The sequence below is a fragment of the Manis pentadactyla genome, chromosome 16, assembly GCF_030020395.1.
Source record: "Manis pentadactyla isolate mManPen7 chromosome 16, mManPen7.hap1, whole genome shotgun sequence".
In the NCBI taxonomy this organism is placed as follows: Eukaryota; Metazoa; Chordata; class Mammalia; order Pholidota; family Manidae; genus Manis; species Manis pentadactyla.
In genome coordinates this window covers 71,128,518-71,155,953 of record NC_080034.1, presented here as the reverse complement: position 1 = coordinate 71,155,953, position 27,436 = coordinate 71,128,518, and the positions used below count along the sequence as shown (strand labels likewise).

The window sequence follows — 27,436 nt, the reverse complement described above, 5'->3', positions numbered from 1 at the left end:
ATCTTTTCATGTGTCTGTTGGCCATCTGAATTTCTTCTTTGGAGAACTGCCTGTTCAGCTCCTCTACTAATTTTTTAATTGGATAATTCACTTTTTATTTGTTGAGGTGCATGAGCTCTTTATATATTTTGGATGTCAACCCTTTATCGGATCTGTCATTTATGAATATATTCTCCCATACTGCAGGGTACCTTTCTGTTCTAATGATGGCGTCCTTTGATGTACAGAGGCTTTTCAGCTTGATATAGTCCCACTTGTTCATTTTTGCCTTTGTTTCCCTTGCCCGGGGAGATACGTGCATGAAGAAGTTGCTCATGTTTATGTCCAAGAAAGTTTTGCCCATGTTTTCTTTAAAGAGTTTTATGGTTTCATGACTTACAATCAGATCTTTGATCCATTCTGAGATTTCTTTTGTTTATGGGGTTAGACAATAATCTGGTTTCATTCCCTTACATGTAGTTGTCCAGTTTTTGAATACTGTGGCTTTGTAGTAGAGCTTGAAGTTGGGTAGTGAGATCCCCCCCCCCCCACTTTATTCTACCTTCTCAGGATTGCTTTGGCTATTCGGGGTCTTTGGTGTTTCCATATGAAGTTTTGAACTCTTTGTTCCAGTTCGTTGAATAATGTTGTTGGTAATTTGGTAGGGATTGCATCAAGCCTGCATATTGGTGTGGGCATATTAGAGTTTTTTTTTGTACAGTATCATGTCATCTGCCAATAGTGACAGTTTAACCTCTTCTTTACCAGTTTGGGTTCCTTGTATTTCTTTGTTTTGTCTAATTCCCGTGCCTAGGACCTCCAGTATTATGTTGAATAACAGTGGGGAGAATGGAGATCCCTGTCTTGTTCCCGCTCTCAGAGGAAAAGCTTTCAGCTTCTCACTATTATGTATGGTGTTGGCCTTGGGCTTATCATATATTGCCTTTATTATGTTGAGGTATTTGCCCTCCATACCCATTTTGTTGAGACTTCTTGTCATGAATGAATGTTGAATTTTGTCGAATGCTTTTTCAGAATCTATGGAGATCGTCATGTGGTGTTGGTCCTTTTTATTTATGTGGTGGATGATGTTGGTTGGTTTTCCAATGTTGTACCATCCTTGCATCTCTGGGATGAATCCCACTTGGTCATGGTGTATGATCTTTTTGATGTATTTTTGAATTTGGTTTGGTAGTATTTTGTTGAGTATTTTTGCATCTACGTTCATCAGAGATATTTGTCTGTAATATTCTTTCTTGGTGGGGTCTTTGCCTGGTTTTGATATTAGGGTGATGTTGGCTTCATAGAATGAGTTTGGGAGTATTGCCTCCTCTTCTATTTTTTGGAAAACTTTAAGGAGAATGGGTATTATTTCTTCTCTGTATGTCTGATGAAATTCTGAAGTAAATCCATCTGGCCCGGGGTTTTGTTCCTGGGAAGGTTTTTGATTACCGCTTCAATTTCTTTGCTTTTAATTGGTTTGTTTAGATTTTGTGTTTCTTCCTTGGTCAGTCTTGGAAGGTTGTATTTTTCTAAGAAGTCCATTTCTTCTAGGATTTCCAGCTTATTAGCATACAGGTTTTCATAGTATTCTCTAACAATTCTTTGTATTTCTATGGGGTTCATCGTGATTTTTCCTTTCTCGTTTCTGATTCTGTTGGTGTGTGTTGATTCTCTTTTTCTCTTGATAAGTCTGGCTGGAGGCTTGTCTATTTTGTTTATTTTCTGAAAGAACCATCTCTTGGTTTCATTGATTTTTTTTTCTATATATTGTTCTGAATTCTATTTATTTCTTCGTTGATCTTTATTATGTCCCTCCTTCTGCTGACTTTAGGCCTCATTCGTTCTTCTTTTTCCAATTTCGATAATTGTGACATTTGACTGTTCATTTGGGATTTTTCTTCCTTCTTTAAATATGGTGGATTGCTATATACTTTCTCTTAAGACTGCTTTTGCTGCATCCCACAGAACTTGGGGCATTGTGTTATTGTCATTTGTTTCCATATATTCCTTCATCTATATTTTAATCTGGTTGTTGATCCATTGATTATTTAGGAGCACGTTGCTAAGCCCCCATGTGTTTGTGGGCCTTTTTTGCTTTCTTTGTACAATTTAGTTCTAGTTTTATTCCTTTGTGGTCTGAAAAGTTGGTTGGTACAATTTCAATTTTTTTGAATTTACTGAGGCTCTTCTTGTGGCCTAGTATTTGGTCTATTCTGGAGAATGTTCCATGTGCACTTGAGAAGAATGTGTATCGTGTTGCTTTTGGATATAGAGTTCTATAGATGTCTATTTGGTCCATCTGTTCTAGTTTGTTGTTCAGCGCCTCTGTATGCTTAGTTATTTTCTGTCTGGGAGATCTATCCTTTGGAGTGTGTGGTGTATTTAAGTCTCCCAAAAGGAATGCTTTGCATTCTATATGCTCCTTTTAGTTCTGTTGGTATTTGTTTCACATATGGTGGTGCTCCTGTGTTGGGTGCATAAATATTTTTAATGGTTATATCCTCTTGTTGCAGTGACCACTTTATCATTACGTAATGCTCTTCTTTATCTATTGTGACTTTCTTTATTTTTAAGTCTATTTTGTCTGCTTGTAGTACTGCAACTCCTGCTTTTTTCTCCCTGTTGTTTGCGTGGAATATCATTTTCCATCCCTTGACTTTTAGTCTCTGTATGTGTTTCGGTTTGAGGTGGGTCTCTTGTAAGCAGCAAATAGATGGGTCTTGCTTTTTTATCCATTGTATTACTCTGTGTCTTTTGATTGTTGCATTCAGTTTATTTACATTTACGGTGATTATTGAAAGATATGTACTTATTGCCATTGTAGGCTTTAGATTTGTAGTTACCAAAGGTTCAAGGTTCGCTTCTTTAGTATCTTACTGCCTAACTTCACTTGCTTATTGAGCAGTTACAGACACTGTGTGGTAATTCTTTATTTCTCTCCTTTCTTATTCCTCCTCCTCCATTCTTTATATGTTGCGTGTTTTATTCTGTGCTCTTTTGTGTTTCCTTTAACTGCTTTTGTGTGTAGTTTATATTATCTTTTGCCTTTAGTTAGTATTTGGTTGGTCTGCTTTCTCTGTTGTGATTTTATTTTCTCTGGTGACATCTGTTTAGCCTTAGGCATGCTCCTATCTAGAGCTGCCCCTGTACATTACCCTGTCAAGGTGGTTTGTGGGAGGTAAATTCCCTCAACTTTTGCTTGTCTGGGCATTGTTTACTCCCTCCTTCATATTTAAATAATAATCGTGCTGGATAGAGTATTGTTGGTTCAAGGCCCTTCTGTTTGGTTGCATTAAATATATCATGCCATTCTGTTCTGGCCTGTAAGGTTTCTGCTGACAAGTCTGATGATATCCTGATGGGTTTTCCTTTGTTGGTGACCTTTTTCCTCTCTCTAGCTCTCTTTAAGACTCTTCCTAGTCATTGATGTTTGCCATTTTAATTATTGTGTGTCTTGGTGTTGTCCTCTTTGGAATTCTGTGTGCTTCCGTGGTCTGAGCAACTATTTCCTCCTCCATTTTGGAGAAGTTTTCAGCAATTGTTTCTTGTAGGACACTTTCTGTCCCTTTTTTCTCGCTTCCTCTTCTGGTACCCCTATAATCTGAAGATTGTTCCGTTTGTTTGGCCACGCCACACAGTTCACTTAATATTCTTTCATTCTTGGACATCCTTTTATCTCTCTCTGCGTCAGCTTCTCTCCGTTCCTGTTCTCTGATTTCTATTCCATCAAAGGCCTCTTGCACCTCATCCAGTCTGCTCGTAAGTCCTTCCAGAGATTGTTTTATTTCTGTAATCTCCCTCCAGACTTCATGCCTTAGCACTTGCATATTTCTCCGAAGATCCGTCAGCATGGTTATGACCTTTATTTTGAATTATTTTTCAGGTAGAGTGGTTAGGTCTATCTCCCCAGGTTCCTTCTGAGGGGTGGATGTCTGGGTTAGTCTGGTCTGTATCAAATTCTTCTGTCTTTTCATGTCAATGGAAATAGTTGTGGGGAGCTGGCATGTATGTCGGCTGGGTGAAGGTCCCTTCTTGCTGGTTTGTGGCCTTCCTCTCCTGGGTAAACGGCGACCCCTAGCGGCTTGTGCTGGGCAGCTGTGCGCAGACAGGATTTCTTATTCTTGCCCGGCGGTTGTGGAGGAAGCTCTGCTCTGCTGCCGTGGGAGTGGCCGGCCTCAGCCTGCTGTTCTGCTATGGCGGAGCCACGTCGGAGGGGAAATGGGAGGGAGGCTGTTTGTCACCGTGAGGGGCCTCCGGGTAGCGCTGCCACCCAGGGTGTTGGGGCGCCCAGAGTTCCCCAGAATTCCCAGTTACTGGGCTGATTGCGCCGTGGCGTTTCCGTCCACCTGTGAGGCTACTGTCCCTTGAACACTTTCAAAAAGCACTCACTTTACTTTGTCCCAGGGGCTCTGGCTGTGGGGACAGCTCTCAGGTTTTACTTTCCCGTTTCTCTAGTATCCAGCTCACCACACGCTGTGTGTCTGTGCTCCTGGTGCGGATGTCTGGGGCTGGGTATTTAGCAGTCCTGGGCTCCCTCTCCCTCCCCGCTCTGACTCCTCTCCTCCTGCCTGGAGTTGAAGTGTGGGGCACTCGTGTTCCGCCAGCCTGTGGCTTCCATCTTTCCCCCTACGGAGGTGCTGGGTTCTCGCAGTTGTGGATGTAGCATGGTTGTTGTCTTGTATCTTCTGGTCTCTCTTTTAGGGATAGTCGTATTTGTTGTATTTTCGAAAATATACGTGGTTTTTGGAGGAGGTTTCCCCGCTCTACTCACACCGCCATCTTGGCTCCTTTCACTGTAATGATTTATAAATAATGCTTATCTCTGCTATTGCTAATGAAAGCACTACCAAGTATATATTCGTATATCCATATAAATCACTCAGACTAATAGGAAGCTCTACACTGGGTGAGTAAAGGCCAAGATTCTATACCTATTTCTGTGCTTAAGAGAATAATGAATGCCTTTTGTTGACTTGATTAAAGATTAAATTCAGAGTATACTTAGGTCTGAAGTTCTAATCTAAATAAATATTTCAAATGTGTATCCAGTTCAACCTTCTCTAACACTTGTAAATAAAACAAAAGATACACTTGTATGTTTATTTTTGTCAAGCTATAATATTCAAAACCTAGGATCACAATCAGCAAAATCATACAATGTGATCAGTCTTCTAAAATCACAACAGAAATTCCAGAAATCTCATTATCCTGCAGGGGATCAATCACATCAATTGAAAAAAAGAAAGAAAAATGTATTAAAGTATAGCTTCAAAAGGTACAACTAGCATTGGAAATAGGGGTTAGTATTGTAGTAAACAGTAGTATAAAATGTGTTGGCTCTGAAAGTCCTAGGAAAGCTGCAATTTGCAAGTATGGTATTTAGGTGTATTCTTTTAAAAGTATCCTCATCAGTGCCAATTTGGGACTTTAAAAGGGATATATGAATTTAAAATTGTTAACGATGTGCTTATAGCATATGGAATGGTTTTTTAAAATGAAAATGTCACATTATCAAAATTTAGATTGCTGAATTCAAACAATAGCTAGTACATGACATTTGGAGAATTTGAGCACCACTTATAATTTATTACAAATTATTTCTGTATTTGGCCTGCTGCATTTATTGAAAGAAATGTCATTTATCATGTTACGGCAATTGTTAATACTTCACACAATCGTGATGTACTGTGCACTTTTTAAAACCTTTTTAATATAATTGTGACAGTGAGAAAAAGAGCAAGTGCCTCCCCTATTTTATGCAAGAGTAGTTCTATTTGTTCAAGTTCATGCAATGAGTGACAGTAACTCAGGACTATCCTTAGGTGTCCTGATTTCCTGATAGACTGTTTTATCCTACTTGTCTGTCCAATATTTATTTCCGAATGAGTATTACTTGTACTTGCAAATATTTATAAAGACTTGAGTTTAACCAGCTTGGTTTATGTTGTTTCTATATACTTATTTAGCATTTGTATTTTAAAATTGTTTTGAGACATTTTATAAAGTCATAGCAATTTAAGACAGGTGGCATGTATATAATGTTAAAGTAAATAATTAAAATTTATATCGAGCATGGGCAACCTTTGGTAAATCTGTACTTACATCTTTCATTATTTGATTCCACTTAAATACCTTCCACCTAGATAGTTAATTATCTAAAATTGTCATAATTTTTCCTATAGGAAAGAATTAAGAGAATACAACGAATCAGAATGGAAAAAGAACTTCGAGCCCAGCAAATTCTAGAGGTAGAATTCTTAAATTTGATATGTTTAAAGTAATATAGCCATGTATTTTAAAGTCTGAAAAATGAAAATTTTATTAGTCTTTTCTCTTCTCTCACTCATACAAATTAACATGTCCATCACAAATTATCTGTATACATATTGCTTCGAATAAGGACCTCTCTGAACCTTACTTAGCAAGTTTATCTAATCCTAATAGTGAAAATCCACGAAATAAGAAAAAAAAAAGGGGAAACCTCTCAATAGCCAATATAGTCATAATGATCATATGCTAAAACTCATGCTCTTTACTTTTCAAAACTTCATTAAGTCTTATATTTAGATACCTGGTTTTCATTTAGAAATGAAACATGACAAAAGTAGGAGTGTTCAATGTGCCAACAGTTTAACCATCTTTGTTTTCTGAGTTCGGACAGAACTTGGCTGACAGAATAAGGCTCAAGGACATGCTGGCAACAGCAAAAGGAATAGCTAAGACAGCAAGGGAAAATAGGATAAACAGAAACTCCAAAGCCTAGCAACAGTCTGTAATCTGGTAGTTAAATAGGAAGCAATTTTCAACACCTTTATGGCCAAAAGGCATTTCTGTTATCAAACTGTGTAGTAGAGTAACTTATGTCAAGAATAACTGCCCAAGTCCTCAAGAAAAAGTCAAATTATGTTAAGTGTACTGTGTCTAAGCTGTACATGTATATGTCTCAAAATTATTCAAAGTACTTTTGTCCAAAATAAGCTTTTTAATGTTGAAAATTATTATAACCCAAACCCTTAGCTGTTCAGGAAACTGTTGCCATAAAAATTGGCTTATTCCCTGAGCAAGGCGGTTAGCTGAGGTTTTCACAGTTACAGGTTTTTTCCTTGCAGAAACATGTACACATATTCCCTTACCCATTTCAAATGAATTTTAAAACACTCCAAATTGAAAATATTAAAGTACTTTGGCAATTACTACTAGATAATTATGAAGCTACTAGTTAATGACTTGAAGATTATAAAGTTCAAAAAATAAACCTTGAATTTAACCACAGTAGGTTAAATCGGGTTTAATGTTTCATTTAAGTTATTTAAGTAATGGATTTATCTCAAATTTAAGTATTACAAAAGAAACTTCAAATAAAGTAGACACGTGCATTTTAAAATGTTACTTATTTGTCCTTTAACCTTTATTGTTAAAATCTATTCTGTTTTTCTAAACTTTCTACACTGATGATGTCGTACTTTAAAAAATCAGAGAACAAGCAACAAATGACATAACATCACTTTTCTGTGATTAAGTTTTAAGGTAAAATAACACTCAAATTATTTCAGAATTTTTACAGAGTTTGAAGAAGAAAGCCTGGCATACTGTTACGATTTAAGAATTTTTTTGTATATTTTAAGTGTAATCTATACATTAGAAATGAAATTAGTATGTTAAACGTAACAAACTGAAGGGAAATCTGTAATTGTCTACATACATGTTACATACTGTTTTGAACCTTGTGAGGCATGGAGCCCCATTTTCAAGTGTAAGGTCATATTCAGGTTGTGGTGGTGCTGTTGCATGACTTTGAGACCTATTTTATATGCACAGGCTAAGAGGATAAAGAAGGAAGAAGCTGCAAAAGCCAAATTTTTGGAGGCTGAGAAACGAAAACAGGTAAATGTAGAGGACAGTCAGAGTTTTTAGTTTTTCAAATTTATTTAGTTTTTGAAATTTATTGATTAAGTATTATTTATTTATTTTAAATGAATTTTGTTATCCTTAATCCACAATGACATGAATAGCATTATATTTACTAGGCTCCCTCCTTCACCTAGTCCACCCCACAAACCCTATTATAGTCACTGTCCATCAGTGTAGTAAGAAGTTGTAGAATCACTACTTGTCTTCCGTGCATTGCACAGCCCTCCCCGGGCCCCCACACCACCTTATACATGCTAATCGTAATGCCCCCTTTAATTTTACCCTGCCCTCATCCCTCCCTTCCCACCCATCCTCCCCAGTCCCTTTCCCTTTGGTAACTGTGAGTCCATTCTTGGGTTCTGTGATTGTGCTGCTGTTTTGTTCCCTCAGTTTTTCTTTGTTCTTATACTCCACATATGGGTGAAGTCATTTGGGACTTGTCTTTCTCCGCCTCGCTTATTTCACTGAGCATAATATCCTCTTGCTCCATCCATGTTGTTGCAAATGGAAGGATTTGTTTTCTTCTTTTGGGTGAATAATATTTCACTGTGCATATGTACCACCTCTTCTTTACCCATTCATCTACTGATGGACACTTAGGTTGCTTCCATTTCTTGGCTATTGTAAATAGTGCTGCGATAAACATAGGGGTGCATCTGTCTTTTTCAAACAGGGCTGCTGTATTCATAGGGTAAATTCCGAGAAGTGGGATTCCTGGGTCAAATGGTATTTGTATTTTGAGCTTTCTGTGGAACCTCCATACTGCTTTCTAGAATGGTTGAACTAATTTACATTCCCACCAGCAGTGTAGGAGGGTTCCCCTTCCTTCACAACCTCACCAACATTTGTTGTTCTTTGTGTTTTGGATGGTGTCGATCCTTACTGTTGTGAGGTGATAACTCATTTTGGTTTTAATTTGCATTTCTCTGATGACTAGCGATGTGGAGCATCTTTTCACGTGCCTGTTGGCCATCTGAATTTCTTCTTTGGAGAACTGTCTGTTCAGCTCCTCTGGTCATTTTTTAATTGGATTATTTGCTTTTTGTGTCCTTAGGTGCATGAGCTCTTTATATATTTTGGATGTCCACCCTTTATCAGATATGTCATTTATGAATATATTCTCCCATACTGCAGTTTACCTTTTTGTTCTAATGAAGGTGTCCTTTGCTGTACATATGCTTTTCAGCTTGATATAGTCCCACTTGTTCATTTTTGCTTTTGTTTCCCTTACCCGGGTAAATACGTTCATGAAGAAGTTGCTCGTGTTCATGTACAAGAAAGTTTTGCCTATGTTTTCTTTTACGAGTTTTATGGTTTCATGACTTACATTCAGATCTGTGATCCATTCTGAGTTTACTTTTTTGTATGGTGGTCGACAATAATACGGTTTCTTTCTCTTACATATTGTTTTCCAATTTTTGAATATTGTGGCTTTGTAGTAGAGCTTGAAGTTGGGGAGTGAGATCCCCCCCACTTTATACTTCCTTCTCAGGATTGCCTTGGCTATTTTGGGTCTTTGGTGTTCCCATATGAAGGTTTGAACTATTCGTTGCAGTTCATTGAAGAATGTTGTTGGTAATTTGATAGGGTTTGCAACAAGTCTGCTTATTGGTGTGGACATGATGGCCATTTTGGCGATATTAATTCTTCCTAGCCAGGAGCATGGGATGAGTTTCCATTTTTTAGTGTCCTCTTTAATTTCTCTTAAGAGAGTCTTATAGTTTTCAGGGTATAGGACTTTCACTTCCTTGGTTCGGTTTATTCCTAGGTATTTTATTCTTTTTGATACAGTTGTGAATGGAATTGTTTTCCTGATTTCTCTATTAGTTCATTGTTAGTGTATAGGAAAGCCACAGATTTCTGTGTGTTAATTTTGTATCCTGCAAGTTTGCTGTATTCCGATATCTGTTCTAGTAGTTTTTGAGTGGAGTCTTTATGGTTTTTTATGTACAATATCATGTCATCTGCATATAGTGACAGATTAACCTCTTCTTTACCAGTTTGAATTTCTTGTATTTCTTTGTTTTCTCTAACTCCCGTGCCTAGGACCTCCAGTATTATGTTGAATAACAGTGGGGAGGTTGGGCATCCCTGTTTTGTTCATGATCTCAGAGGAAAAGCTTTCAGCTTCTTGCTATTCAGTATGATGTTGGCTGTGGTCTTATCATATATGGCCATTATGTTGAGGTACTTGCCCTGTATACCGATTTTACTGAGAGTTTTTATCATGAATGGATGTTGAGTTTTGTCCAATGCTTTTTCAGGATCTATGGAAATGGTCATGTGGTTTTTGTCCTTCTTGTTTATGTGTTGGATGATGTTGGTGGATTTTCGAATGTTGTACCATCCTTGCATCCCTGGGATGAGTCCCACTTGGTCATGGTGTTTGATCCTTTTGATGTATTTTTAAATTTGGTTTGCTAATATGTTTTTGAGTATTTTTGTATCTATGTTCATCAGGGATACTGGTCTGTAATTTTCTTTTTTGGTGGGGTCTTTGCCTGGTTTTGGTATTAGGGTGATGTTGGCTTCATAGAATGAGTTTGGGAGTATTCTCTCCTCTTCTATTTTTTGGAAAACTTTAAGGAGAATGGGTATTATGTCTTCTCTGTATGTGTGATAAAATTCTGAGGAAAATCCATCTCTCCCTGGGGTTTTGTTCCTGGGTAGTTGATTACCGCTTCAATTTCTTTGCTGGTAATTGGTTTGTTTAGATTTTGTGTTTCTTCCTTGGTCAGTCTTGGACGGTTGTATTTTTCTAAGAAGTTGTCCATTTCTTCTAGGTTTTCCAGCTTGTTATCATATAGGTTTTCATAGTGTTCTCTAATAATTCTTTGTATTTCTGTGGGGTCTGTCGTGAGTTTTTCTTTCTCATTTCTGATTCTGTTGATGTGTGTTGATTCTGTTTTTCTCTTAATAAGTCTTGCTAGAGCCTTATCTAGTTTGTTTATTTTTTCAAAGAACCAGCTCTTGGTTTCATTGATTTTTTTTTTCTATTTTATTCTTCTCAATTTTATTTATTTGTTCATTGATCTTTATTATGTTCCTCCAGCTGACTTTAGGCCTCATTTGTTCTTTTTCCAATTTCGATAATTGTGACATTAGACTATTCATTTGGGATTGTTCTTCCTTCTTTACATATGCCTGGATTGCTATGTGCTTTTCTCTTAGGACTGCTTTTGCTGCGTCCCTCAGAAGTTGGAGCTTTGTGCTGTTGTTGTCATTTGTTTCCATATATTGCTTGATCTCTATATTAATATGGTCGTTGATCTATTGATTATTTAGGAGCATGTTGTTAAGCCTCCATGTGTTTGTGGGCCTTTTTGCTTTCTTTGTACAATTTAGTTCTAATTTTATTCCTTTGTGGTCTGAAAAGTTGGTTGGTAGAATTTCAATCTTTTGGAATTTACTGAGGCTCTTCTTGTGGCCTAGTATTTGGTCTATTCTGGAGAATGTTCCACGAGCACTTGAGAAGAATGTGTATCCTGTTGCTCTTGTATGTAGAGTTCTATAGATGTCTATTAGTTCCGTCTGTTCTAGTGTGTTCTTCATTGCCTCTGTGTCCTTCCTTATTTTCTGTCTAGTGGATCTGTCCTTTGAAGTGAATGGTGTGTTGACGTCTCCCAAAATGAAAGCATTGCATTCTATTTCCTCCTTTTAGTTTTGTTGGTATTTGTTTCACATATGCTGGTGTGCTGTGTTGGGTGCATATATATTTATAATGGTTATATCCTCTTGTTGCACTGACCCCTTTATCATTATGTAATGCCCTTCTTTATCTCTTGTGACTTTCTTTGTTTTTAAGTCTATTTTGTCTGCTACTAGTACTGCCACACCGGCTTTTGTCTCCCTTTTGTTTGCATGGAATATCATTTTCCATCCCTTGACTTTTTGTCACTGCATGTCTTTGGGTTTGAAGTGGGTCTCTTTTAAGCAGCCAATAGATGGGTCTTGCTTTTTTATCCATTGTATTATTCTGCATCTTTTGATTGGTGCATTCAGTTTATTTACATTTACGGTGATTATTGAAGGATACGTACTTATTGGCATTGCAGGCTTTAGATTTGTGGTTACCAAAGGTTCAAGGTTAGGTTCTTTAGTATCTTACTGCCTAACTTGACTTGCTTATTGAGCAATTGTAGACACTGTCTGGTGATTCTTTATTTCTCTCCTTTCTTATTCTTCCTCCTCCATTCTTTATAAATTGGGTGTTTTATTCTCTGCTCTTTTGTGTTTCCTTTAACTGCCTTTGTGTGTAGTTGATTCTATTTTTTGCCTTCAGTTAGAATTTGGTCTGTCTGCTTTCTTTGCTGTGATTTTATTTTCTCCAGTGACATCTGTTTAGCCTTGGTAGTGCTGCCATCTAGAGCTGTCCGTCTACAATTCCCTGTAAAGGTGGTTTGTGGGAGTTAAATTCCCTCATCTTCTGCTTGTCTGGGAATTGTTTACTCCCTCCTTCATATTAAATGATAAACGTGCTGGATATAGTATTCCTGGTTGAAGGCCCTTCTGTTTCATTGCATTAAATATATCATGCCATTCTCTTCTGGCCTGTAAAGTTTCTGCTCAGAAGTCTGATGATAGCCTGATGGGTTTTTCCTCATAGGTGGCCTTTTTCCTCTCTCTAGCAGCCTTTAAAACTCTATCCTCATCCTTGATCTTTGCCATTTTAATTATTATGTGTCTTGGTGCTGTCCTCTTTGGAGTTCTGTGTGCTCTGTGGTCTGAGGAACTATTTCCTCCCCCATTTCTGGGAAGGTTTCAGCAATTATTTCTTCAAGGACACTTTCTATCCCTTTTTCTCTCTCTTCTTCTTCTGGTACCCCTATAATGCGAAGACTGTTCCGTTTGGTTTGGCCACGCAGTTCTCTTGATATTCTTTCATTCCTGGACATCCTTTTATCTCTCTCTGCATCAACTTCTCTGCGTTCCTGTTCTCTGATTTCTATTCCATTAAAGGCTTCTTGCACCTCATCCAGTCTGCTCTTAAGTCCTTCCAGAGATTGTTTTATTTCTGTAATCTCCCTCTGGACTTCATACCTTAGCTCTTGCATATTTCTCTGAAGATCCATAAGCATGGTTATGACCTTTATTTTGAATTATTTTTCAGGGAGATTGGTTACGTCTATCTCCCGAGGTTCCTTCTCAGGGGAGGATGTCTGGATTAGTCTGGTCTGCATCAAATTCTTCTGTCTTTTCATGGCGATAGAGGTAGTTCTGGGGAGCTGGTGTGTATGTCGCTGGGAGGTCGTCCCTTCTTGCTGGTTTGTGGCCTTCCTCTCCTGGGAGAACGGCGACCCCTAGCGGCTTGTGCTGGGCAGCTGCACGCATACTGGGTTTCTTATTCTTGCCCGGAGGTTGTGGAGGAATCTCTGCCCTGCTTCCATGGGAGAGGCCGGCCTCAGACTACTGTTCTGCTATGGCGGAGCCACGTCAGAGTTGAAATTGGAGGGACGCTGTTTGTCACCGTGAGGGGCCTCCGAGTAGCGCTGCCACCCAGGGGTTCGGGGCGCCCCGAGTTACCCGGTATTCCCAGTAACTGGGCTGATTACACCGGGGTGTTTCCTACAGTTTGAGGCTCCTGTCCCTTTAAGACTTTCAAAAAGCACTCGCTTTTCTTTGTCCCTGGGGCTCCGGCTGTGGGGGCAGCTCGCAGGTTTTACTGTCCCGTTTCTCTAGCATCCAGCTCGCCACTCGCTGTGTGTCTGCTCTCCTAGTGCTTATGGCTGGGGCTGGGAATTTAGCAGTCCTGGGCTCCCTCTCCCTCCCTGCTGTGACTCCTCTCCTCCCGCTAGGAGCTGGGGTAAGAGACGCTCGTGTCCTGCCGGGCTGCGGCTTGTATCTTACCCCCTTCGGAGGCACTGTGTTCTCACAGGTGTGGATGTTGCCTGGCTGTTGTCCTGTATCTTCTGGTCTCACTTTTAGGGATAGTTGTATTTGTTGTATTTTCAAAAATATATAGGGTTTTTTGAGGAGATTTCCACCGCTCTATTCACGCCGCCATCTTGGCTCCTTCCCCTGCACTGATTTATAAATAATGTTTATCTCTGCTATTGCTAATGAAAGCACTACCAAGTATATATATGTACATCCGTATAAATCACTCAGACTAAAACAACAGCTCTACACTGGGTGAGTTAAGCCCAAGGTTCTATACCTATTTCTGTGCTTAAGAGATTAATGAATGGCTTTTGTAGACATGATTAAAGATTAAATTCAGAGAACACTTTGGTCTCAAGTTCTAATCTAAATAAATATTTCAAATGCGGATCAAATGCAGTGTTCTCTACAACTTGGAAATAAAAGAAAATATACACTTGTATTTTTATTTTTGTGAGCTATAATCAAAACCTAGGTTCACAATGAGCAAAGTCATAGAAAGTGATCAGTCTTCTAAAATCACAGCAGAAATTCCAGAAATCTCATTATCCTACAGTGGATCCCTGCAGGAAATCAATAACATCAATGCAAAAAACGAAATAAAAATGTATTAAAGTATTGCTTCAAAAGGTACAACTAGCATCTGGAAGTAGGGGTGGGTATGGTAATATTTGGTAGTATAGAATGTGTTGGCTCTGAAAATCCTAGGACAGCTGCAATTTACAAGTAGGGCAATTTAGGTGTATTTTTTTAAAACTGTATCCTCATCAGTGCCAATTTAGGACTTTCAAAGGGATTTATGTATGTGAAATTGTTAACGATGTGCTTATAACATATGGAGTGATTTTTTAAAATGAGAATGTAAGGTTAACAAAATTTAGATTGCTGAATTCAAACAATAACTAGTACATTACATTTAGATAATTTGAGCACCACTTATAAGTTACTACAAATTATTTCTGTATTTGGCTTACTGTAGTTATTGAAAGTAATGTAATTTATCACGTTATGGCAATTGTTAATACTTCGTACAATCGTGATGTACTGTGCACTTTTTAAATCGTTTTTAATTTAATTGTGACAGTGAGAAAAAGAGCAAGTGCCTCCCCTATTTTATGCAAGAGTAGTTCTATTTGTCCAAGTTCATGCAATGAGTGACAGTAACTCAGGACCAGCCTTAGGGGTCCTGATTTCCTGATAGACTGTTTTATCCTACTTGTCTGTCCAATATTTATTTCCAAATGAGTATTACTTGTACTTGCAAATATTTATAAAGACTTGAGTTTAACCAGCTTGGTTTATGTTGTTTTTATATACTTATTTAGCATTTGTATTTTAAAATTGTTTTGAGACATTTTATAAAGTCATTCCAATTTAAGACAGGTGGCATATATATAATGTTAAAGTAAATAATTAAAATTTATATCCAGCATGGGTAAAATTTGGTAAATCTGTACTTATATCTTTAATTATTTGATTCCACTTAAATACCTTCCTCCTAGATATTTAGCTTATTATCTAAAATTGTCATAATTTTTCCTACAGGAAAGAATTAAGAGAATACAACAAATGAGAATGGAAAAAGGTCTTCGAGCCCAGCAAATTCTGGAGGTAGAATTCTTAAATTTGATATGATTAAAGTAATATAGTCATGTATTTTAAAGTCTGAAAAATGAAAATTTTATCAGTCTGTTCTCTCACTCATACAAATTAACATGTCCATCACAAATTATCTGTAAACATAATGTATAGAATAAGGACCTCTCTGAACCTTACTTAGCAAGCTTATCTAATCCTAATAGTAAAAATCCAGGAAATAAGTAAAGGAAAAAAAAGAAAGGGGAAACCTCTCAATAGCCAATATAGTCATAAAGATCATACGCTAAAATTCATGTTCTTTACTTTTCACAACGTCATTAAGTCTTATAGTCATACCTGCTTTTCATTTAGAAATGAAACATGACAAAAGTAGGAGTGTTCAATGTGGAAACAGTTTAACCAGCTTTGTTTTCTGAGTTCGGACAGAACTGGGCTGACAGAATAGGGCTCAAGGACATGCTGGCAACAGCAAAAGGAATAGCTGCAAGACAGCAAGGGAAAATAGGATAAACAGAAACTCCAAAGCCTAGCAACAGTCTGTAATCTGGTAGTTAAAAAGGAAGCAATTTTCAACACCTCAATGGCCCAAAGGCATTTCTGTTATCAAACTGTGTATAGTAACTGATGTCAAGAATAACTGCTCAAGTCTTCAAGAAAAAGCCAAATTATGTTAAGTGTACTGTGTCTATCTGAGCTGTACGTGTATATGTCTCAAAATTATCCAAAGTACTTTTGTCCAAAACGAGCTTTTTAATGTTGAAAATTATTATAATCCAAACCCTTAGCTGTTCAGGAAACTGTTGCCATAAAAATTGGCTTATTCCCTGAGCAATACGGTTAGCTGAGGTTTCCACAGTTGCAGGTTTTTTCCTTCTAAAACCATGTACACATATTCCCTTACCCATTTCAAATTAATTTTAAAACCCTCCAAATTGAAAATATTAAAGTACATTGGCAATTACTACTAGATAATTATGAAGCTACTAGATAATGAGTAAGATTATAAAGCTCAAATTTGATAGCATGAGCTTGATATTCATAATGTGCTTCATTAAAGGTTATGTTTCTATTATATTAGGGAAAAAACCTTGAATTTAACCACCGTACGTTAAATAGAGTTAATGTTATTTAAGTAATGGATTTATCTCAAATTTTAAGTATTACAAACGAAACTTCAAGTAAAGTAGACACGGGCATTTTTAAATGCTACTTATTTGTCCTTTAACCTTTATTGTTAAAATCGATCCCGTTTTTGTAAAGTTTCTACAGTGATCATGATTTACTTTCAAAAATCAGAAAAAGCAAAAAATGCCATAACATCATTTTTTTCTGTGATTAAGTTTTAAGGTAAAGTAACACTCAAATTATTTCAGACGTTTTACAGAGTTTGAAGAAAAAAACCTGACATTCTCTTACGAATTTAAGAATTTTTTTGTATATCTTAATTGTAATCTATACGTTACAAATGAAATCAGTATGTTAAACGTAACAAACTGAGGGGAAATCTGTAATTGTCTACATACACGTTACATACTGTTTGAACCTTGCGAGGCATGGAGCTCCGTTTCCAAGTCTAAGGTCATATTCAGGTTGTGGTGGTGCTGTTGCATGACTTTGAGACCTATTTTATATGCACAGGCTAAGAGGATAAAGAAGGAAGAAGCTGCAAAAGCCAAATTATTGGAGGCTGAGAAACGAAAACAGGTAAATGTAGAGGACAGTCAGAGTTTTTAGTTTTTTAATTTATTTTGTTATCCTTAATCCACTATGACATGAAGAACTTTGTTTACTAGGCTCCCCCCTTCACCAAGTTCCCCCCACAAACCCTATTACAGTCAGTGTCATCAGCGTAGTAAGATGTTGTAGAATCACTACGTGTCTTCTCTGCGTAGCACAGCCCTCCCCATGCCCCCACCGCACATTATACATGGTAAACGTAAGGCCCCCTTTCTGTTTGCCTGCCCTCATCCCTCCCTTCCCACCCATCCTCCCCAGTTCCTTTCCCTTTGGTAGCTGTGAGTCCATTCATGGGTTCTGTGGTTGTGCTGCTGTTTTGTTCCCTCAGTTTTTCTTTGTTCTTATACTCCACATACGAGTGAAATCATTTGGGACTTGTCTTTTTCTGCCTGGCTTATTTCACTGAGCATAGTACCCTCTAGATCCATCCATGTTCTTGCAAATGATAGGATTAATTTTGTTCTTATAGCTGAATAATACTCCACTGTGTGTATGTACCACCTCTTCTTTATCCATTCATCTACTGATGGACACTTAGGTTGCTTCCATTTCTCGGCTATTGTAAATGGTGCTGCGATAAACATAGAGGTGCATCTGTCTTTTTCAAACTGGGCTGCTGCATTCTTAGGGTAAATTCCCAGAAGTGGAATTCCTGGTTCAAATGTTATGTCTATTTTGAGCTTTCTGAGAAACCTCCATACTGCTTTCCACAATGGTTGAACTAATTTACATTCCCCCTAGCAATGTAGGAGGGTTCCTCTTTCTCCACAACCTCGCCAACATTTCTTGTTGTTTGTCTTTTGGATGGTGGCGATCCTTACTGGTGTGAGGTGATATCTCATTGTGGTTTTAATTTGCATTTCTCTGATGACTAGCGATGTGCAGCATCTTTTCATGTGTCTGTTGGCCATCTGAATTTCTTTGGAGAACTGTCTGTTCAGCTCCTCTGCACATTTTTTAATAGGATTATTCGCTTTTTGTTTGTTGAGGTGCACGAGCTCTTTATATATGTTGGATGTCAACCCTTTATCAGATCTGTCATTCATGCATATATTCCATACTGCAGGGTTCCTTTTTTTCTAACGAAGGTGTCCTTTGCTGTACATATGCTTTTCAGCTTGATATAGTCCCACTTGTTCATTTTTGCTTTTGTTTCCCTTGCCCTGAGAGATACTAGGAATTCGCTCATGTTTATGTCCAAAAGAGTTTTCCCGATGTTTTTATCCAAGAGTTTTTTGGTTTTATGAATTACATTCAGGTCTTTGATCCATTTTGAATCAGCATGTTATTTTTTTTTTAAGTAAACGCTGCGATGGTATACCAGTATCAATTATATTAAAAATAAAAACTCAAAATGACTATATGAAATAATGTTTAGCACAGATAAATGTATATAATGTGTGCTTTTATTGTATGTTTATATTTGTTTCTTTATATATGGGTTTTTTTGTGATGTCTTTAGCTCTTTAAGTAGCAGACCCCCAACTCAGAAGTGCAAACTGTTGGATAATGCTTTGTACTGTGTGGTGTTTCTCTCGATCAGAATGATCTCCCTAAAGCTACTTTGTGTTGTTTATAAGTTTCAAATGGCATCTGAAATCTGATTATGTCCTTGGATTATAACTTTCTCTTTGTTTCAATATTAAAAATTGAAGCCTATAGAAACAAAAGCCTAACGTTATCAGTTATTTACCAATAATAAAAAGAGTTACCATTAATTACTGGGATGTTGTTTGAGGGTCTTTTGAGGGGTTAAAATTTGGTTTCATGACTGTGATTTCAGATACTTAAAAATTCCTAAATATAACTTGAGTATTATTAACAAAGGTGTTTATCTCTGCTTTTGGATACAAGGTTTGTGTATAGATGAAAATTGAAAACATCAATTATGTTTGTCCACGATATAAAATGTAAAAAGTAGAGAAAAAGACTGGCTATTGAATATTTTCAATGACTACTAGTACAGATGTTAACGTATCTTTATTTATGTGGCATTTGTAGAATTAATCATTAATTCATGCTTAAATAAGTTTTATATGCTAAAGCACACCAAATATGTCCGTTAGAGTCAGATGATAATTACTATAGTCAGAAATAAAAATAATATTTAGATCAGTTGGTGAGGAATGTTGAAATGATACAGACATGAGAGTCAGGGAAAAGGATAAAAATCCCTCAAAACTGTGCCTGGCAAATTGTACAGCTGAGAATTGAATAGGTGCATTAAGAAATGGGTGAATAAATTAGTTCTTCTGACCACTCTAAGTTCACAGTAACGTGAGAGACATTAAACAGATAATTGTCCCAGAGTTCAATAAATGCTATGTTATGTGGGAGCCAAAAAAGAAATATTACAGTGCCTGAAGTAGTTGTGGGAAGAGTAAAAAAAAAAAAAAAGGCATATGTGTTGAGGAGGAGGAGCTGTGAATTCTAAGCAGGGCGGGGATGACATACACTAAGGTACAGCCTGATGACTGAGTTAGGGCCCTTGGGGTGAGGAAGACAAGGGGCAGAGGGAGTCAGTTTTAACCTTGTATGTACACCTGTCTTAGCTTTGTTGCTGCTTCTCCTCTTTCTCCTCCTCCTCCTCCATCTTCAGCAGCATCATCACATCATCATCCAAGCAGTGCCTCAAACTGTCACGCAGACTTTTCCCAACCCAGCTGTGTCAGTGTCACTAGGGCCTGGCGAATGCACCGAGAGTAAGACGTGAGACTGACCTTGTGGGGGCCTAGGTTGTGACTGTCTATATATGCCATTTGAAACTGGTTCTTTGAGTCATCTTACACGAGAACCACAGGATTTGCATTAGTCCTATACAGTTCATTAAAATTCAGTAAATAAATTAGTGACTAATTTGACTAATAAATTAAAATAGTGGATAAGTTCACTAAATTCACTGAATTTAGAGACGCCATGTTTCCCTTGAAGTATCTTTATTAGTAAACAAAAATGGATGCCTGTCACCAAGTTTTAAAGATCCTACTATTTTCAAGGATTTCTTGGAAATCTCCGTTTTATCCTAAAAATTGACCACACTCTTACCTTCTGTTCCATATTATAGGTATGGTTTTTTAATTGGAAAAAGTACTGCATATCACTAGTTAAAAATGATGCCCAAGAATACACATGCACACACACAGAGAACACACAGCTGGCCTTGGAACAATGTGACATTAAGGAAACAACTCTGCATATAACACCTGACTCCCCAGAAACTTAACTACTTATAATAGCCTACCATTGACTGGGAAGCCTTACTGATAACATAAGCAGATCATCAACCATATTTTTTATGTTGTATGTATTGTACGCTGTATTCTCACAATAAAGCTAGAGAAAAGAAAATGTTTTTTCAAATTGTTGCAGATCTCAAAAAAGTTACCAGTGTGTGTATTTTTTTTAAACCTGCATATAAGTGGACCCATGCAGTTCAAGCCTGTGCTGATTAAGGATCAACTGCACAAAAATATATACAGTCATAAGATTATTTTGAAAATCAAAGAGTGACAATACTGAAAAGCAAAATAAGTTATTTCTATGCAGTCCTAAGTCCGTCGCTTAAACCTGCTTGGACAGTTCTGTTCATGGACATAACACAGATCACTTTTTAAATTTTAACTAATGGCTTTTCAAACATAATAATGGTTAAAGAGACTATGTGGGCATGGTTTTCTTTTTAAGGAAAAAGAACGGTCGAAGCAAGAAAAACGTGATGAGAAACGATTAAAGAAAGAGCTTAAACTAGAGCAACGAAGATTAGAATTAGAAATTGCAAAAGAACTAAAGAAGCCTAATGAAGACATGTGCTTAGCAGACCAAAAGGTAAGTTATCATGTAAACCATTTCCTTAATAAGTTTAATTTTTCCTGTGTTCTCACCTCATTCGTCTGCCCGAGCTGCCAGTACGAAGGCTTTCACTTTCAGCTGAGCAGTGGATTTCCAAGTCTAGGTCAGTGTGCTTCTCCTGATGGCCACCAATAAGTCTATTGACCTCCTGCACTGGAAATGGAAGTTCTAAATATATAAGTGGTGGAGTGCTGCCAATCTTTTTCATTGAAATAAAAACACTGTACAAATGTACAAGGGGGAATGATAAAAGTAGATAAGATTTCTGTTTCATTTGGTCCTTCCTATATGTTTAGATACAGAAAGATCTGCCTTCTCCTCAAACCCCCTTAGATATTTAAATAAATCAGGATTTATAATCTGTAACCTCCTTCAGTGCTTTAGACTTGTTAGCTAACTTCATTGAGTATGTTGACTACTTTCCAGGCACTGTGCTAAGTGTTTTTTACGTATGAATTCTCCCATTTAACCCTCACCACAATCCTGTTGAAGAGGTATTTATGCCCATTTACAAGTGAGAAACTTTGACACAAAGAGGTGAAGGAACTTGCCCAAGATGACACAACTCATAAGTGGCACCTTGGATCCAAACTCCAATTTGTTAAACTCCAGGGTCCATACTGTTTATCACCTTGAAAGCCAAGAAATGTGTCCAGTGAGAGGACCTCATGTGTTTTCTCTCCTGTTGTTTTCACAGATGTTGCTAAAATACGTAAAAGTAGAAATTTGGAAAGAGCGTGATAATCATGTTAACTGGCATAATTTATATACTTATCAGAAGAAATCAATTATGTTTGGCTATAGTTAAGATGGTATTTGTAGAAAATTGTCAATAATACATATTTCTGTAATACTGTCAATAATAGTATAATTAGTCAATAGGATCTATATTATATGCCATGTTCATCTGATAATACAAAGAGTGATTGTCTCTTTTCAGCTTTTTCTAAAGCACTTAAAGCAAAAATATCCTAGTGGGGATTTAGTTATAATAATATTCTTACTTAGCACAAATGCTTTTAACTACAAATAAAAGTATAAACACTAGTTTTAGTAAAACTGCATGTTTAAATTTTCCTATGTCCAGAGAGGGTACATAGGTTAGTTGACACATTTAGTAGGCTCACAGTGAGCAATTTTTGAAAAATCCTAAAAGATCTCTATTTTCTTGAATTTGTTATTTCTGTTTAAATCCACATGCAGTAAATCAAATATAGAAGTCCATTTTAAGCCTTTTGATAGCTTTGTTATATAAATTTTTTAAATCACATGGTATGTGTATGATATGGTTCAAGAAAAAAGATTCAGACTTAGATGGTTTGGTTTTCAAATGGAACCTGTAAGGTTTGTGTGCTATCAGATATTATCCGCAGTTCTGTTTCCACACAGTATCACTAGAGAAGGTCCTTGGTTAGTTGTTTCAGTAAGTGCAGGGTGGAGGAACATTGTTTAACAAAGACCAGTGAAATAGAAATATGTAAAAGTTCATTTTTTTCTAATCAAAATTTGAAATACTATTATTAAGTCTCATTCATGGCCTTATTGCCTTATTTACTTCCTAAATATTCATGACAACTGGTACTACAGTTTTGTCATTAAAATGTTACTATGTGAGCACATTTGAGAAGTAGCAAAAGAAGCTGCTTTCTAATGGGAGTATTGAAATTCAATATTAGTGTTTTGCTACAAGCCTAGAGACTGTTAGTTGCAGTGTAACTGGGTTCTTGATAGGATCATGGGTTCTGGTCATGTGGACCAAATAGTTTATCTGCATTAATTAGCCAAAGATGGTACCATTCTCCCATCGGCCCATAGATACACGGTAGTTTCTGAGCAACCAAACAAGCATGAATTATTAATCAGTCTCCATCATTAGAAGAAATTAGTACACGTGCCCTACTTAGTATGTCCATGGCCAAGTACTTTTGAAATGCTTATTTCTTCTGTTGCTCCAGTTATGGAACCCATGTTCTATCAATATGTTAATTAAAATTTGTGTTCTTTTTTCAGAATTCTGAGTTCGTATTGAGTTCCACTAAAACTTATTGATGGTTGCTTGGTTTCAAAATCCCGTGCTTAGTACTATGGGGTTGCAGAAATGCCCTCAGGGAATCCACAGTCTAGACGGAAAACCACTGGCAGAATTCAAGAGCAAAGAAAGACGGCAACTTGTTCTATTTCAGAAAATCTGAAGTCATAGCCGTTTTAGTTAATTAGTTTTTTATTTTATTTTATTTTTCAGCCTTTGCCAGAGTTGCCTCGTATTCCAGGACTTGTCCTCTCTGGAAGTACATTTTCAAACTGTCTCATTGTGGTGCAGTTCTTACGAGTCTTCGGTAAAGCTTTAGGCTTTAATGGGAATACTGATGTTCCAGACCTGAGTATTCTTCAAGAGGGATTGCTGAATCTAGGGGACAGCATGGCTGAGGTACAAGACCTGCTTGTGAGGCTCCTGTCAGCTGCTGTGTGTGATCCAGGTCTAATTACAGGATACAAGGTAAAAAAACAAAATACAAAAAGTGATTTTAATTTGTACCCTCAGTGCACTGATAACTGGCTTTAGCATATTAGCAGAAGAGTGTATACACTGATCTAGTTTTTTCCGCATCTCACAAAGTTAAGTGTAGATTTGCTTTCAGTTGCAAATGGTCCACATCTAGGGAAACCTGGTTCATAAAGCCTACAGAATGTAGATATTCCCAGATTACTCTTATTTTTCTCTAGCTTTTGGCCAAAACCAAGTGACTTAAGGAAAGTGATATTCAGCAAAAGAGAATTTATAAATCATAAAGAATTAAAATTTATGTATGCCTTCTGAAATTATGCTGTGTGCTCTCAATCACTGTGAACAATTGAGGCTAGTGACAGCACCTCTAAGATCAGCATGTTAAGACTCTGTACCTCTCAGTGGATACTCAAGAAATTCAAGTGGATCATAATTCCAGCTAAGATACACATTTCAGTCAGCTTTGCTGTAGATAATATGATGGAGAGAGAAGTTTCCAGGTGCACCAGTTGCTTGTTCTTCCATTTTCCTATTTAGGATACCAGACAATAAAGTCCATGACACTCTAGAGCTGGAAAACACAACAGTAGTGCCCCTGGGCCTCCCGCAACCAGTACTGATAGAACGCCTAGATAAAGCCTTAGAAAGCTTGAGATAGTTTCTATAGTCAAAGAAGGTATGATATCTACTCATGACTTCACATACTCTCCTTCCTGCCTGTTAACCAAGGGTCTAAAGAAGGAATAGAAAGACGCAAGTACTCAAATACCTGTCTATCATCTGTTGTCTATTTTTATCTTTACTTCATTTCAAGTGTGAATTAAGCCCTTTTCAGTAATACATAGATAATATAATAAAAACATTTAAAAATCTTAATTGTTTTTATGTTCTGTACGGTTAGGAACAATACTGACAAAAATGCCAAACTTTTATAGGCCGAAACAGCTCTTGGAGAACATTTGCTGAATGTTGGTATGAATCGAGACAATGTTTCCGAGATCTTGCAGATCTTTATGGAGGCCCGTTGTGGACAGACTGAGCTCACCGAAAGCCTGAGGACCAAGGCTTTCCAGGCCCACACTCCGGCCCAGAAAGCCTCGGCGCTGGCCTTCCTGATCAGTGAGCTGGCGTGCAGCAGGAGGGTGGTGAGGTGAGCCCGTGCCTAGACTTCTCTGGCGCTTCCTTCCTGTTCTCAATTTGTCTAATCGAAATAATTTATATGACAAAGTAACACAAATTACCCATGCAAAATCCAAAGTTTACAGAGTAGCACAAAGAAAACAAAATTACACTTAACCTCACCATTCAGAGATGACTACTACTACTACTACTATTTTAATGCATTTACTGCAGTCTGTTGAAAAGAAAATTTGGATCTTACTGCATGTTCTTTGCTACCATTTTGTTTACTTAATAATTCTGTTAATTATTCATATAAGGAAACATAAAAATAGTTTTTTCTTACCATGCCACCAGAAGGTAGCACCTTTGCAAGAATCCGGAATTTTTTCTTTCTTTGACATCTTTCAGTGATAAATAACTACGTGATTTTCCTTCATAGCCATTAATAGAATTATCCAGCTTTTTATTTTATTATTTGCTAATAACAATTTAATATTAGTTTATTGATGTATTGTACTTTTTAAAAACTTACATTTAAGAGTCAAAGTAAATTTTGCACTCTAGTATTTCAAGTTTTGGTGAACAAATCCATATTCATCTTGTTCTTTCTATTCATTATTTTACATATTTTAATTATTGTTACTTTTAGTTCTTTTCCTTTCTAGGAAACGGATCAATCTGTATATTTCAGAGCCATGCATTTCTACCATTGGTGGACATACTAAGTCTTCTGTATATCTCTTAGCTGTGATACTGTATTGATATAATTTTTCACTTGTTTTCGCTACTCATTGACATCACTTTTAGTTAGCAAGAAATGGCAACAGTTTACTCACCATGTTAACATATTGCATAATGGATTAATTTCTGTCTTCTAATAAACTTTTGCATTGACAGTGAAATTGACAAGAACACTGATTATATGTCAAACTTGAGGAGAGATAAATGGATGGTAGAAGGTAAACTCAGCAAGTAAGTCCTGTTTTATTAAAGTTAGTATACTGTTTCCCATTGTACAAATTCCCCAGTAAAACATAAATTCCAAACACAGAATTTAAAGTTTATTATGTGTAAGAAATAAAAAAAGGTAAAGCTTAATTAAGATGAGTTAAGAAATTAATAAAACCTAGGATGAGAGTCTGCAGTGGACAAAAGTTGTAATTAGAGTCATTGAACATCTTATGCTTCAGACTTAGAAAAAAGTCAGTTTACATTTTTGCTCCCAAAGAAGTCAAGCAATCACGTTTTCTAAGATTGTTGTTGGCTATCAAGTTAGTTTTGTCATAAGTAGAATCTGTTTAGAACTGCCACTTTTAAAAATTGCTTTCTAATTAAAGTTTGCTTTCATAGAGTCTAAAATATCCAAATGTATTCAGAATTAAAGCTTAATTAGTTTCCCGCCAGGAAATATAATGCTGAAATTACTCAATTTCTATGTAAGAGGAGATTTCTTTGTATAATTTGAACAGAAATTTTTTCAGTCTGAAAGCATGGGATCAGGAATTATCATTGGTCATTGCTAGAGTTAATTTTTTCAGCTAAGTTTTATTTTTAAAATATATTCTAATTCCAGAGAGATCCAGAATAATTCTTAAAAGTCAATATATTCTGTAATTTCTGGAAACATATTTCTTAAATTTCTTTAATTCTAATTTTATTGCCATTGACTTAATACTCACCGTAAGGCATTTTTGCTTAAAACTCACGTTATTTTCTCTAAAATATATGAAGAGAAGGTTTTCTTGTACATCCTAATTTTGTTACATTTTAAAGGCTCCGAATCATTTATGCTAAGAAAGCAGGCAAGAGAGACACTTCAGGTGGCATCGATCTTGGAGAAGAGCAGCACGCGTCGGCCACCCCCACAGCAGGATACAAGCGAAGAAGGAAGGGCGGCGACAGTGACGCTGATGGCAACGAGGAGGAGGAGGAGGAGGAGGAAGACAAGGAAGACAGAAAAGGAAAGAAAACTGATGTCTGTGAAGATGAGGTAATCAAGTTTAGGTAGATTTTATTACTTGACAAAGATAACATAACATACTGAAAACAGAATTTGGGGGTCAGGTGGATTTGGGTTTGAATTCCATTTTGACACTTACTTGCCTCAGTTTCTTCATCTGAAAACTGAATATTTATAACAATCACCTCGTAAAGTTTTTTGTGATGGTTTAATAATTGCCCACACATGGGATGGGCTTACACTGAATAAACAAAGGCAAGTTTTTCTTTTTATAGAACATATTGAGAGTTCTTCAAAGAACCATGTAGATTCTTAATTTCAGTTATCCTCTTTCATTCTGGTAAAATCCTAGCTTATATGTGTACAATACTTCATGCCTTGAAAGTATTGTCACATTTAGTGAAACTGATGTATTTCTCAAGCATCATCAGTTTATTATGTGCCTCGCTCTGGGCACTTTTGATCAAAGATGAGTAAGGTACCGAAAGTCCTTTCTCAACTTGCAGTCTCATTGAGGAAGATTTGCCGTAAGAAAATGTAATGTACTACATGTTAACTGCTTTGCCGGTGGTATTTACTCTGTGCTAGGCAGGCGGAAAGGAAGGGCATTGAACCTTTATGAGGAATAGGTCCTCAACGAAGGCTTTCTGGGCCCACTGGCTGAGGCTAAAAGGTGGGCTGAATGTTAACCTGGGGAAGAACCCCTAGAGAAGTGCTCGGGCAAAAAGCACAGCATAAACGGACGTAGGAATCTGAAACCACGATGCGCCTTAAGTGACTGACAAGTGCTTCATTGTTATTAGAGAGCCTCCTAGCAACAACTGTGAACTAGGATTTACACTTTTTTGGTAGGAGGAAGCCATTGCTTCCTCTTTGTAAGTGACAGAATG

General features: G+C 37.0%; 1 protein-coding gene across 1 annotated transcript in view; it reads left to right on the top strand.

Moving 5' to 3' along the window:
* The window catches only part of LOC130681274 (bromodomain adjacent to zinc finger domain protein 2B-like), a 106,306-nt gene that overhangs the window by 53,515 nt on the left and 25,355 nt on the right, over positions 1-27,436 (top strand). Inside the window, exons 5-12 of the mRNA XM_057493911.1 lie at positions 13,251-13,463; positions 15,322-15,384; positions 17,011-17,076; positions 20,794-20,934; positions 23,201-23,455; positions 24,400-24,614; positions 25,484-25,558; positions 26,360-26,576. Of these exons, the coding sequence (XP_057349894.1) occupies positions 13,251-13,463; positions 15,322-15,384; positions 17,011-17,076; positions 20,794-20,934; positions 23,201-23,455; positions 24,400-24,614; positions 25,484-25,558; positions 26,360-26,576 (1,245 nt within the window). The remainder of the gene's footprint in view (positions 1-13,250; positions 13,464-15,321; positions 15,385-17,010; positions 17,077-20,793; positions 20,935-23,200; positions 23,456-24,399; positions 24,615-25,483; positions 25,559-26,359; positions 26,577-27,436) is intronic.